This window comes from Musa acuminata, chromosome BXJ1-4 (assembly GCF_036884655.1).
Source record: "Musa acuminata AAA Group cultivar baxijiao chromosome BXJ1-4, Cavendish_Baxijiao_AAA, whole genome shotgun sequence".
Taxonomy (NCBI): domain Eukaryota; kingdom Viridiplantae; phylum Streptophyta; class Magnoliopsida; order Zingiberales; family Musaceae; genus Musa; species Musa acuminata.
In genome coordinates, this window is record NC_088330.1 from 41,640,010 (window position 1) to 41,652,558 (window position 12,549).

Genomic DNA, 12,549 nt, shown 5'->3' on the forward strand with positions numbered 1-12,549 from the left:
GACGTGTATGGATGAAACACAGCAGCCTCACACCTTTTATCATAGCTGTGGTTCATATTTTATTGTCGCAATCATGCTGTGTATGTGTTGGATATGAGTACCTTCGAAACAATATTACTCTCCCTGACTTCATTATTGGGTGGTTGAGACTACCCTCTGGGAAAAGGCTGGTTGTCTTGTTGTCATTGATGGCTGGAGCTGTGAATTCTGGATTAGGGTTGTAGAGAATCGAGACTTTTCCTTCTCTCTTCTCCACAATAATAATATTGTAGTTGTTCGGCATAGCACGTGATCGAGAAGGCGTCACGTTGTATGATTGATGGAGTATTAAGTCTTCTTCTTCTTCTGCTTCATGTTCTCATCTCTCTAGCCGTGGGTTCATCATATCCTTGACTGCAACAAAGTCGCCCACCAACCATAAGAACCTGTAGCTGCTGCGCAAAGGGGAGGTGTCTTTGCAGCCATGGCGTCGTCGTCCCCGTTGCTGCAAGCCTACGGTGGCGGCGAGAAGGGAGGGGCGTGGTGGAGGAGGCTGATCGATGTGGGAGAGGCCAAGGCGCAGCTCCTCTTCGCCTTCCCCATGATCCTCACCAACGTCTCCTACTACGCCATCACCCTCATCTCCGTCATGTTCGCCGGCCATCTCGGCGACGTCGAGCTCGCCGGCGCCACCCTCGGCAACTCCTGGGGCACCGTCACCGGATTAGCCCTCATGGTATGTCTTAATGTATCGATCGAAGCCTTCTTGCTTTGCCCTTGCACCATGACTCGGAGGCCTCGCCTCCTTTCTTCTGCTTGATCTATCCATGTGATTCCTTTTGGTAGATGTAGTCCACAGATCTCGAAGCCCCCATGTGATTCACCTGGTTCATCAACAAAGCAGATCTCTTGCCTTGTACTCGACCAACTCCGATCCACTAACCCTTGCTGTCCTTGGAAATCATCTTTGATCATTAGTTCATAGACATGATATTAAGACTTATCTTTCTCTGGACTCATCATGTATTAGGATAATTTACTGTGATCTAATGCTACTCGGTTTTGCAGACTGGGTTGAGTGGGGCACTGGAGACACTCTGTGGTCAAGGATATGGTGCCAAGTTGTACCGAATGCTTGGAATCTACTTGCAGTCGTCGGTCCTCATATCCACCTTCTTCTCCATCTTCATCTCCATCCTGTGGTGGTACTCAGAATCCATACTGATCTGGCTGCATCAGGAGCCCCAAGTAGCCAGGATGGCCGCACTTTACCTCAGGTATCTGATTCCAGGCCTCTTCGCGTACGGTTCCCTGCAATGCATGCTGAGGTTTCTCCAGACCCAAACCGTGGTGATTCCCCTGGTCGTGTGCTCCGTGGTTCCACTGGTCGTCCATGTCGCCTTGACCTACGTCACAGTCCATGTCATCGGCCTTGGGTTCAAAGGCACAGCGCTCTCCGGATCGATATCGTTGTGGATATCTTTCTTGATGTTGGCACTCTACGTGAGGTACTCTGATAAGTTCAGATACACTTGGGAAGGTTTCTCTGCGGAGGCATTTCATCAAGTGTTGCCTTGCATGAAGTTAGCCGTTCCCTCAGCTGTGATGGTGTGGTCAGTGTTCGGTGACCTTTTAGCTCATCGTCTTGTGCAAATTCCCCCAGATATAGTGTTCATGTTTCTTGTGATGATCTCTGTGATTTCAGCTTCGAGTACTGGGCGTTTGAGATTTTGGTTCTGCTCGCCGGCCTCTTGCCGAACTCGGAACTGAGCACTTCACTGATCGCCATGTGGTATGACTCCATCACCTTTCGATCCATATGATCGGAACATGCCCTCGCCCGTAGCTGTAGAATCTGACGAGCTTTGCATTTCTTGCAGCGTGAATACGGAAGCAATTGCGTTCATGGTCACTTACGGATTCAGCGCAGCTGTGAGGTGACTCCGATCCTTCTGCCACTTCAATTAGACGAGCCATTGAATCTGTAATCTGAACTGCGAATCTGCTCTGCAGCACACGGGTGTCGAACGAGATCGGTGCCGGGAACATCGAGAAGGCAAAGAACGCTGTCTCTGTGACGCTGAAGCTTGCTGTGTTTCTTGGGATCACGATCGTCCTCGTACTGGCCTTCGGCCATAATCTGTGGGCAAGCCTTTTCAGCAGCAGCCATGAGATTATACGGGCATTTGCTTACATGACTCCCCTGCTCACAGTCTCTATAGTTCTGGACTCAGCTCAAGGAGTCTTGTCAGGTATGTTGAGTTGCAATCTTGACTCATCTTTCTTCTCCCCTCTCATCCTCATGAGCTTGTGAGATCAATGGATTTGCAGGAGTCGCGAGAGGCTGCGGTTGGCAGCACTTAGCAGCATGGACTAACCTCGTAGCATTTTATGTGATCGGCATGCCATTGGCACTTCTCTTCAGCTTCAAGTTGGGTTTCCATGATAAGGTGAGCATCTCCTGCCATGAGTTCGTTCTATTAGGATTTGTAGAGCATTCAATCAATTCGACGTTGCTGTTCATTGCAGGGATTATGGCTAGGATTGATCTGTGGCCTCTTCTGCCAGACCTGCACACTCATAGTTCTCACTCTTCGCACAAAATGGAACAGAGTGCAGCTCTCGGACAGGGATGGAGAGAGTAATGTGCTTGTTTAGGATGACCAGCAATGAACTCAGAACAGTTCTTGCTACATATTCATATCAGCGGAGTATTTTTTCCCTTTGTTTTTGGAGAAAGACTGGATTTATCTTCTTGCAACCTTGGAATATTTTTGTGTCTAATCATCCTTTGATTCAGCAAATGCATGATATATGTTAATGCAGCATAGGGATATCCTCATCAATTCCTAAAGTTACTTCTCATGACATGATTGATGTATTGGATTTTAAGAACAGAGGAACTTTCCATATCGTTGGGGCTTTGCTCGTTATAGATCTTTTCAATGCACTCTAACCTAATTTACTGAAATTTTTACTCTCGTAGTAAACCATTAACACCAACAATAAGACAACACCAAATGAAATTTAATTCATATTTCACCACACGTAATCAATAGGTCTGATACGATCATTAATTTTGACTAATTGATGCATAGAATATAGTTAGTGTATACTCGATATGTCACGTTAGCTACCGCTACCTAAGATAATCAAGAGTTTATTGGACATTTTATGTCTGTAGTGCATCTAAGAAAATATTCTCTCATTAAACATATAGTTATATGATTGATGATGATGTATAAACACAGCCTCTTGAGAATTCAATATAAACTAAACGAATACTTAAGCTCGCAAACATATATGCTCACGAACATGTACTTATACATCCGTTACAATTGATAAAAGAATTCGAGCTTCACTTTATCAATAGTCATCACAAGTCTATAGCAATATTATTGACCATTCGTGATATTTTATGTATTCATAAATGACTTAAAATCATCATGATTCTTCTAGTTGCTAGTTAAAAAGCCTCTAATAATATTTCTTGAACTATTTCAAAAGGTGAATTGATATATAATAACCAAAGTTTTTATGTCGAAGAAAAAAATGATAACATTAAAAAGTGATAGAGATAAATAATCTATAAAACTTTAGCATTCCTAATTTCATGACGTCAAGTCAGGCAACTTATGCAAAGATTATAAAATATTTTGAAATCAAAAGAAATTCACACACATGTTCTCTCGACTAGCTCGATTCAAACCCAACTGAGTTAATTGAGCTCAACTAACTTAGGTTAGGTCAAATTACTTGACCAACCCATGTCGAGCTCACATCCGCCTAATGCTCGACCAAGTTAGGTCTAAGTAAAACTATCCCAACTAACTTAAGCTGAGTTGATTTATGATAGTTGACCCAAGCCAAGCTTGCTTGACTTAACCAGCTCATGTTGGGTATAACTAGTCACACTTCAACCAACATAGGTTAAGTGGACTTGGTCGAATCGACTAACATGGGTCTAACTCAGCCTATATGACCAACCCAAGTCAAGTAAGGCTAGTCCAATTAGCTCAAATTAGGCTTGGTTTGACCCCAAGTCTACCTTCGACATAAAATAATCCGAAACACTTGATGCAACTAACATATCCCCTTTAGATATGTTTACCCGTTACATAAAAGCATTTGAAATGATGTGTCTCCTTTGGACATTAAAAGTTCATCTATAAAAAAATCATTTAAAGTGTTTTATTCAATCTAAAGCATACGGGCTATGTATGTGTAGGAGAAAGAAACATTTGAACACATCTCATAGTGTTCTTTTTGCACTTAACATTTTCATATAGGATGAAGCATTTGAAGCACTTTGATACATCAAAATATCTCACTAGTCCATATTCACTTAGGATAAGGAAATAATCAAAGTGCAACTTAGCCATTTTTGAATATAGGTTCCAATGATCAAGTTCTCAAATCTTATACTTTAGGTTGGACAATTTCTTAGTCCAAGCATAATGGGAGGGGAGGGGTATGACTATTATTTTTTATCAATTGAAACTTGATGTAAAATCTAATCAACACATACTACACAAATCAATTATTAAGACCATACTAATAATTACTAAGACCCTCTTGCCATCCCATACTAATAGAATATCTAAATTAAGTATTCTCTCATTAAATCAATTATTACAAGAATAATATTATATAAAGTAGTATTCTCAAATAAGATTTCTATTAGTTCTTGAGTCTCATTGACTAGAGAGTCAACACAGCTCGATTTAGTCCCGAAAGCATGGATCCATCCCAGAAGCTCAAGCAGATCGCTTGGGTGACAAGTGGACTCATGAGGCTTTGCTGACTTGTAACAATCGACCCATGGTTCCTTTGAGGCATGATTCATCTATTTAAGAAAATTTAGAATCGTCTCAAGGTGCTCCTTAGACTTGTTTAGTGATGTTCCATATCATCTCGAGGTGCTCCTTAGATGCATCAGGATCCTGCACAATTGATTAGCGTCAGAAGATTTCCCGACTTGATCTCTTCGATGCTTAAGTTAGTAGAGAAAATGAAAAAGATTTAGTAGAGCTCAGGAGAGTTTTGGTTGAGTCCTCTCTCATTTCCCTACTTAGGATATATTTTTATACCTTGAAGGAAGAAAATAAAGATTGTAATATCTTTCCTTATCATAAAGGAAGAAAAGAGAGTTTAGGATTATTTTTCATGTTATAAACGAAGAGAAGAGAGTTTAGGATTGCTTGTCTTATTATAAAGGAAGAGAAGAAATCTTATGTTTCTCTGTTTTGAATATTTGTATATATAGGCGGATGGCTTGGATGACACATGACGATTGTGTGTCAACCGTTGATAAATTCCCTATCAGTTTCAAAACAAACTAAATGAACACTAATGAGCTTTAGACTGTCGTGGACCAATGCTAGATTGACAATCAAAGATATTTTACTAAACAAACTTCTAGTGTAGATCTTTTGTGAGAAGGAGGATATGAGATATCGGATACGAACATCTTTTACTCTCGAACTGAAATGGGACAAGGGACATGGGATGGATATGTTTCTCGCTTTCAAAAAAATTTCTCCCTCTTAAATATAGGAATGTCAACAAGGTAGGATGGGATAGGGAATGCTTCCCCCACCCCCATCCTCATCTCATTCCCTATCCCCCATCCCTACCTCATTACCCATTTAGACGGGACGAGATGGGGATGAGGAATCATTGTTGGAGCAAGAAAACTACGAGTTCTATATATCATCCTTATTAGTTTATTTATTTATTTTTTTAAATAATACTATTATCAAATCTAATTAAGTATATTAAAATTTACATAATAAAAGATAAATATATTCATATATAAATATAATCAAAATTATTATAATCCATGGGAGAGATAGCGGGAAGATAGAGGAGGATCGGGGAAAGGCATATGGGAGTGGGTGAAGGTTGTGCCGACTAATGAGGCAGAGCTGCAGGGTAGACAGGGGTGTTGTGATAAAGAGGGAAGCTAGGAAGAAGGCGGAGGGAGTGTGCGATGGGATGAGAAGGAGAAAGCGAGACAAATATCGAGAAATCATTGTCACCGTTTAGTGTTCGATATTTGCGGTCACTAATTGCCGAAGGAATCACTGTTTGCTAATGAAAAAAAGATGAAAACTAATGAAGATAAAGTCAAACAATCGTTATAATGTCATCTACAATTAGGGATTGGGTGCACACAGTGCATAGGGCCATAAGGAGTTATTATTGTTGAATTAGGGTGTAATAAGTATACTATTATCAATTTCAATTTAAATATTTTATCCAATGGTTTAGACCAAATAAATTTGATAAGCCAGTTAACCCATCAGGTTCTTATTGTGACATTCATATTATGAATATTATTATATTTAAAAGAAATGAATCATTAAATATTTAATTAGAGATATCAATTATATCCACAAGTTATGAGTTATGAGTAAGACCCACCCCTAATGGACAACGATAGAATAGATATTGCCATTTTACTTCTCGTTGAATGTTTTTCGACTATAAACTAGTTTAAACTAGAAATTAGAAGTTCGAGGCTATAAATTTTGAAGTAGGCATGTTACTTAATAATAAGTTGTGAGCTTGTCCTCATTTTAGAGGAAATAGATATGGTAATTTTATTTCAATTAAGTATCTTTTGGAAAAGTATTCTAATAATTAAGGCATAATGTTAGTAGCCTACATCTTAGAAATCTGAATCCTCATATCATATATCCTTCAAGTAAAATTTAGCTATTTGTTTCCGCATAAATCTCTTCTTGTGATTAACTTATTTCAGTAAAATCTTCGCAGCTCAGATAATTGCATATAAAATGTTCCGCGACACGTGGAAAGCATGACAACAGATTTGGCACTGCAACTCCTTATTCATCTCCTTCTCATTCACTGCATGAACCGAAGACATCCATGAACAGCTACAACACAGTGACTCATCTGCATCAATACTCGTTGACAAAGTTGCAGTTGGTTCTGATCTCCCCCTCGTCCCCCTCGAGCACCATGGTGTCGGCCAGGTTCTTCATGGACCTGGCAAACTGATGCACGAAGACCATCGGCTGAGAGCTCAACGCCGCCACCAGCGGCCCCGTCCTGGAGTCGGAGTGCAGCAGCTGATCAGTCGACAGCAGCCCCATCCTGTTGTCGAGGTTCCTGTAGTATGCGTTGTCGAACTTGGTTGGGGTGGTGGCGTCGAGGTCGACGTAGGCGGACGGCCACCGGCACTTCCTCTTCAGGTAGTTCAAGTACCTGGGGTTGATGGACGGATCGGACTTGCTCGGGACGCCTGTGTAGTTGTAGAGCCTGTACTGTATCGACTGGCACGTTGCTCGTCCGACGGTGTGAGCTCCTGCGTGGTTGCCGCAGCAAGAAGACGAGATGGCTCTTACGTTCCATTGCTGTAAGTGTGGATGAGAGGGGTGGATATGGTGGCGTGTTTACCTGAAAGGACCACCAGGTCGAGGATGTCCAAGCCCATTGACTCGAAGAAATCGATCAGGTGGGTGATGCTCTCACGGCCCTTGGGAAGGGCTTCAGCTTGCTGTGCAATGGAAACGCGTCCGTCTCTTCGGCCATAGACGTTCCCCCAGTATGGCCCTCCGACCTGCATGCATGCATGCATGCCCGTCGTTTCACGCACGGCAACTTCGATCTAAATCGCAAAGGGAGAAGATGGAGTAGTCGGCGTCAGTACCATAAGAGTGGCATCCCTCGCTGCAGCCACGAGTATGTCGGCGCAGGAGACGGTCTTGGGGCACCGCCTCTCGATCTCCGCCTTGATGTCGTCGATCACGTGGAAGCCCCTCAGCGTCGCGCTCACCGGCGACCGCCTCTCCCCTCCCGGGTTGTCGAGCAAGATGGAAGCGTCGCATCCCTGCACCCAACCATCCATCCACCCATCAGTACACTTGGATTGTACGCGCGAAGATGGAGACAATCGGTGAGAGGTCGAGTACCCTGACGGCGCAGTCGTGGAAGTGCAACCTGATGAGGCCGGGGCTGAGAGTGGGATCGACGGAGTGCCAGTGAGCGATCTTGCTGCCGACGATGGCCTCAAAGCTGGGGCAGCTCCGTGCGTAGTAATGCTTGTCTAGCTTATCACCGTCGTCATCCGGCGCCTTCTGATAAGGGCCACCTGCATATTCTGCCATAAGCAACTGTGGCAGTAGAAGCAGGAGGAGCAGGTGAAAGGAAAGAGACGATGATGGCTTCATCCTCAAGAACTCTCAACAGGGCTTCTTGTGAAAGGGTCAGGGGAGGCTGTTGTGTATACTGCGTCTCATGGATGGACTTTATAGGAACAAGTACGTGCATGCACGAAGAGTCGACGTGATCTCCAAGTACGTGATGTGCGCTTTGGATCCCAAAGAAGAAGCTTGCACGTAGGAGGACTTCTGTAGCTTTGTTTATGGTAGACAATGTTACTTCCTCTCTATCATGAAGTCCAAACACGTATTCTCTTAGTTGGTTTCAACAATTCCCAATTTCATGATTTCTTATTCATTTGGTCTCGTATTATCATCGTTTACTAGCTTGTTTATTTTCATGATTTCTTGTTCATAGGTTTCCTTCATCAAAAATCTCATGTCACTCGATTATTTTCGCACCGCAAATGATATTAGTTCCTCGGCAAAGTATATTCATGACATTTTTTATTACGCTCATGTGCTACATTGACATTACACAAATCTCTTCGTATGTTTGTCTTGTCTTACAGTGTTGGTAGCATGCAGTATTAGACATTTACATATCTAAATATTATGTACACAAGGAATGAATTATCCTAATTTATCATTAAATAATTTTTAATCACTGATTAATGAAATTTATGATGAATCAAACTAAAAATTGGCATAAATCAGAATTTTATGCTGTTAGGTAATTTAATTCCCTTCTAGACATGTTTAGATATGAAGTTAATTTTTAAAGGAGATTTAATTCATAATCAAAGTAGACATGAAAGAAATTAGATTGATTAATTAATTAATCAACTAATTATTTATTCCAAAAATCATCATAATAAACTCCTACATTAAGTGCAACGTCGCTTCAATCTTATTTAAGGATGGATGGCTCCTTTTTAATTTTTAGGGTTCTGATAGGTAGAGATGAGCATGGATAAATTTGTAGAAATAGGTTCCTATACTCCCTCTTGTTTTTTATTTGTTAATTTTAGAATAGTAAAATTATAGTTCAATTATTCATGAATTCTTTTAACTTATTATGATTTGATTATTGTTACTATCTAAGTGATTATCCTTTTACGTAATAACTAGCTAGACATAGTGCAAACCTAATCTTACGGTAAAACAGTCGATGTGCTGAGTCACCTCTCTCCTATACGAAACCAATATTAGAAGGGGCTCTTCATATAGTTCCTTCAATACCCAAGTTAGATATCTTGAAATGGGCAATGAAGGAGTGGTAAATAGGAAATTAGATGCAAAGATGTAAGAATCTAGAGGTGAAAAATATGAGAAAAGAAAAATATTTGAAATTTAAAACAACCTTTCCTCCCTATCTATATACGGTGCCTTTAGATGCAAAGTTTTGCTTCAGAGCACTTTCGTCCTTCCTGTTGGGTTAAGCTAATGAAGACCTCCGTGAAGACCATCACATGGGTCGATATTCCTAATGGTTAGGAGAGCTTAATGTCATTGAACAATTATCGATACTAGAGGGGAGGGGCGGTTTGAATTGACCTAGAAGATGATTCTTGACCTTATCAGGAGTAGGTGGGCCAGCAGCGGGCGAGGGCGACGGAGAAGACGGAGAACGTGGTGGCCCAGGCGCGGAGATGAGGGCATCGGCACAGGCGAAGAGGGGAAGCCAGGCCACTGACGAGTTTGAATATATGAAAGCTGTGGGCAAAAACTCCAGCCAAATCATCCTGCTACTTCCTTTCCACCATTTCCTATCGTTCTGGCAAGTTCAGATGCAGAGTGTTCTTCCGTTATGTATGAATTGCAGCTCTGAGGCCTGGTTTGTTCTTCTTTATCAAAGCAAGAACTATTGCTTGTTGTCCAACTCAAGCAGACAATTCTGCACTGTCGATGCAACACCACACTCGCCAAGATGGGCAGTGACTCTGCTCTGTGTTGTTCCCTTCACAGCCATTTCCAAGCTAAACTTGGTTGACTGTCCAAGACAAGCGGTGATTGACCTCCGACGAGCGATGAGGTCAAAATAGTTCGTCTCAGGGATCACGTGCATGGCACGTGTGGGAATCTAAATCGCGCCTCCCTAAAACATTGACTTCTCCGGCGTTGTAATCCTCGTTGAGGGATTTAGTTGGTCAGCGAGAAGCCACGTCGGGACGGCTACCACGTCACTTGGCGTACCGCAATCAACGACTGAGATTAACGTCGTCGGTGTCCATCCGACGGTTGACTGGGTTCCACGCGGCTCATCCTTAGCCAGAAACGAACGGCCAGCCAGCGGCCACGCGTCCCTTCTTTGAGATATTAGGACCAAAGATCCGATGAACACGGCATCGCTGGCCCGCTCCTCTCTCTCTCTCTTTCTTGGTGGTGGAGGCCGTGGAGTTGGACGCACTGTTGATCCTTGGAATTCCAGGGTTTCTAGGGTTCCTCTGTTCGCGTTTCTCCCTGGCGTAGGCGGAAGTTGTCATCTTGGATTCGATTCATATACTTCGACGCCCCCTTCTTTCTCCTCGATTCAATCGACTCTGGCTGCGCGCAGAGGCGGCGACGTCACATCAGTCGCTTGTATTGGTTTCCTGCTATCTTGATCCTGATTCCTTTTGTCTTTGTGCAAAAAAGGCTGATCTTGGAACCCTTATGGACCCTGATTTTTGTTCCGACGAAACTCTCTAGTGTTATCTCCATACGAAGAGGTCATCTTACCGTGTTCGCCGTCTAAGTCTCGAACAAAAGGGAGATCTTTAGTGTTCCTTTTTGGCGAAAGGTTTGATCTTTGCGGATGGCCGATTCGGACAACGAATCGGGCGGGCATAACAATAGCGGTGCGGGGTTGGGGGCGGCGGGGGAGCTGTCGTCGCTGCGGGAGCAGGACCGCTTCCTGCCCATCGCCAACGTGAGCCGCATCATGAAGAAGGCCCTCCCGGCCAACGCCAAGATCTCCAAGGACGCCAAGGAGACGGTGCAAGAGTGCGTGTCCGAGTTCATCAGCTTCATCACCGGCGAGGCCTCCGACAAGTGCCAGCGCGAGAAGCGCAAGACCATCAACGGTGACGACCTACTCTGGGCCATGACTACCCTCGGCTTCGAGGAATACGTCGAGCCCCTCAAGGTCTACCTCCAGAGGTTCCGGGAGACGGAGGGCGAGAAGGGGGCAGGCTCGTCCTCGTCGTCGCAGCCCCAGCCTGACGGCGGCGCTGCCATGAGCATGGCGAACGATGCGGGCGGTTTGGCCAGCAGCGGCGGTGCAGCGATGTACGGCGGCGGAATGACGATGATGATGGGGCAGCAGGTGTACGGCTCGCCGCCTTCATCGTCGCCGTATCACCACCACCATCAGTTGGCCATGGCAGCAAAGCACACCACGGGGAGCGGCGACGGCGGCGGCGGGAGCTCAACTTCTTCCACAGGGATTGGAAGACAAGGGAGGATTTAAGCCATTGGTATACACGAAGATGATGCACTCCCATGCTGCTCTTGTTCTCTCAGTCTATTCTTTCCTTCCTGTAGTGCAACACTTGCATGGATTTGGTGCTGCAAACTTCTCCTCTTCCTGCTGTATCTGCTTGCAACTATATTATGCTCAGAACCTGTTTGGCATGGGGATTTCATCATACATTTTTGGTACATTTTTGGGTCTTAGCCAAACATTTGATGTGAGTTCTTTGCAGCAGTCTTTCATCTCTCATTCCAATTTATTTTCCCTCAGGAAGAAAATTTTATGACCAGTATAGTCAATCACATAACTCAAGAAAATTTCTACCCCAAAAAACTCATGCTAGAAATTGTATTATCCAAATTGCTTCCCAGTGATTTTGTATAAATATCTCTAAATCCATTTGGTATGAAAATTATATAAAATTTGAGTTAGGCAGCCTTCTTGGGGTACACAAATCTGCAGGAGAGGACAGCCTCAGTGGCATGGATAAGGATACATATGACGCTACAGATTGGATTACACCGAGGTGAGTGGCCGCAAGATCTTTGTATGTGGCTGCGAGAATGAAGCAGCAGGAGAGGCTCTGATTGGCTATGGCTGGCTACTTTCCGTGTAACAAACTAATTAGGCTCGTCGTCGTCGGTAGATCTTTCGAGGACGGAGAGAGATGCGGCTGGCAAGGAAGCGTTCTGCGGCATCGCCATGCAAGCATTCACCCCCGACTGCTGCTTTGATACTGGTGGATTCTGCTTGCAGCTTTTGGTGCATGTTTTCATTTGTTTTCTACAATAGCCACTCTTCTGCAGTCATCCCATTTCTGATGGAGTCAAATGTATCTTTCCAACACTGTCATCAAATGTAAAGATCACCGGCTGCTGGTTCGATACAGATTAGAACTTCTTGAAGCATATACTTCCCCAAGGCAAAGCAGTGAAAGATGACTCTAAAGATCATGCTTTTGCAGAAGCTATAGAAAGCCATGCAAAG

General features: G+C 43.6%; 3 protein-coding genes across 3 annotated transcripts; 2 read left to right on the forward strand and 1 right to left on the reverse strand.

Moving 5' to 3' along the window:
• The first annotated feature begins 351 nt into the window (after window positions 1-351).
• LOC103982539 (protein DETOXIFICATION 18) lies at window positions 352-2,807 on the forward strand. Its single transcript, XM_009399494.3, has 7 exons — window positions 352-715; window positions 1,048-1,592; window positions 1,685-1,771; window positions 1,860-1,916; window positions 1,993-2,231; window positions 2,311-2,429; window positions 2,509-2,807. Exons 1-7 carry the CDS (start codon window positions 464-466, stop codon window positions 2,635-2,637), a joined length of 1,428 nt encoding a protein of 475 aa, XP_009397769.2. The 5' UTR covers window positions 352-463; the 3' UTR covers window positions 2,638-2,807.
• Window positions 2,808-6,792: 3,985 nt separating this feature from the next.
• On the reverse strand, window positions 6,793-8,213 carry LOC103982537 (peroxidase 7). Its single transcript, XM_009399493.3, has 4 exons — window positions 7,920-8,213; window positions 7,658-7,837; window positions 7,405-7,567; window positions 6,793-7,312 (listed from the first exon to the last, which is right to left on the reverse strand). Exons 1-4 carry the CDS (start codon window positions 8,175-8,177, stop codon window positions 6,906-6,908), a joined length of 1,008 nt encoding a protein of 335 aa, XP_009397768.2. The 5' UTR covers window positions 8,178-8,213; the 3' UTR covers window positions 6,793-6,905.
• Window positions 8,214-10,461: 2,248 nt separating this feature from the next.
• Window positions 10,462-11,750, forward strand: LOC135671428 (nuclear transcription factor Y subunit B-3-like). The gene has a single exon (XM_065179543.1). The coding sequence runs from the start codon at window positions 10,906-10,908 to the stop codon at window positions 11,557-11,559; it is 654 nt and encodes a 217-aa protein (XP_065035615.1). The 5' UTR covers window positions 10,462-10,905; the 3' UTR covers window positions 11,560-11,750.
• Window positions 11,751-12,549: the final 799 nt, after the last annotated feature.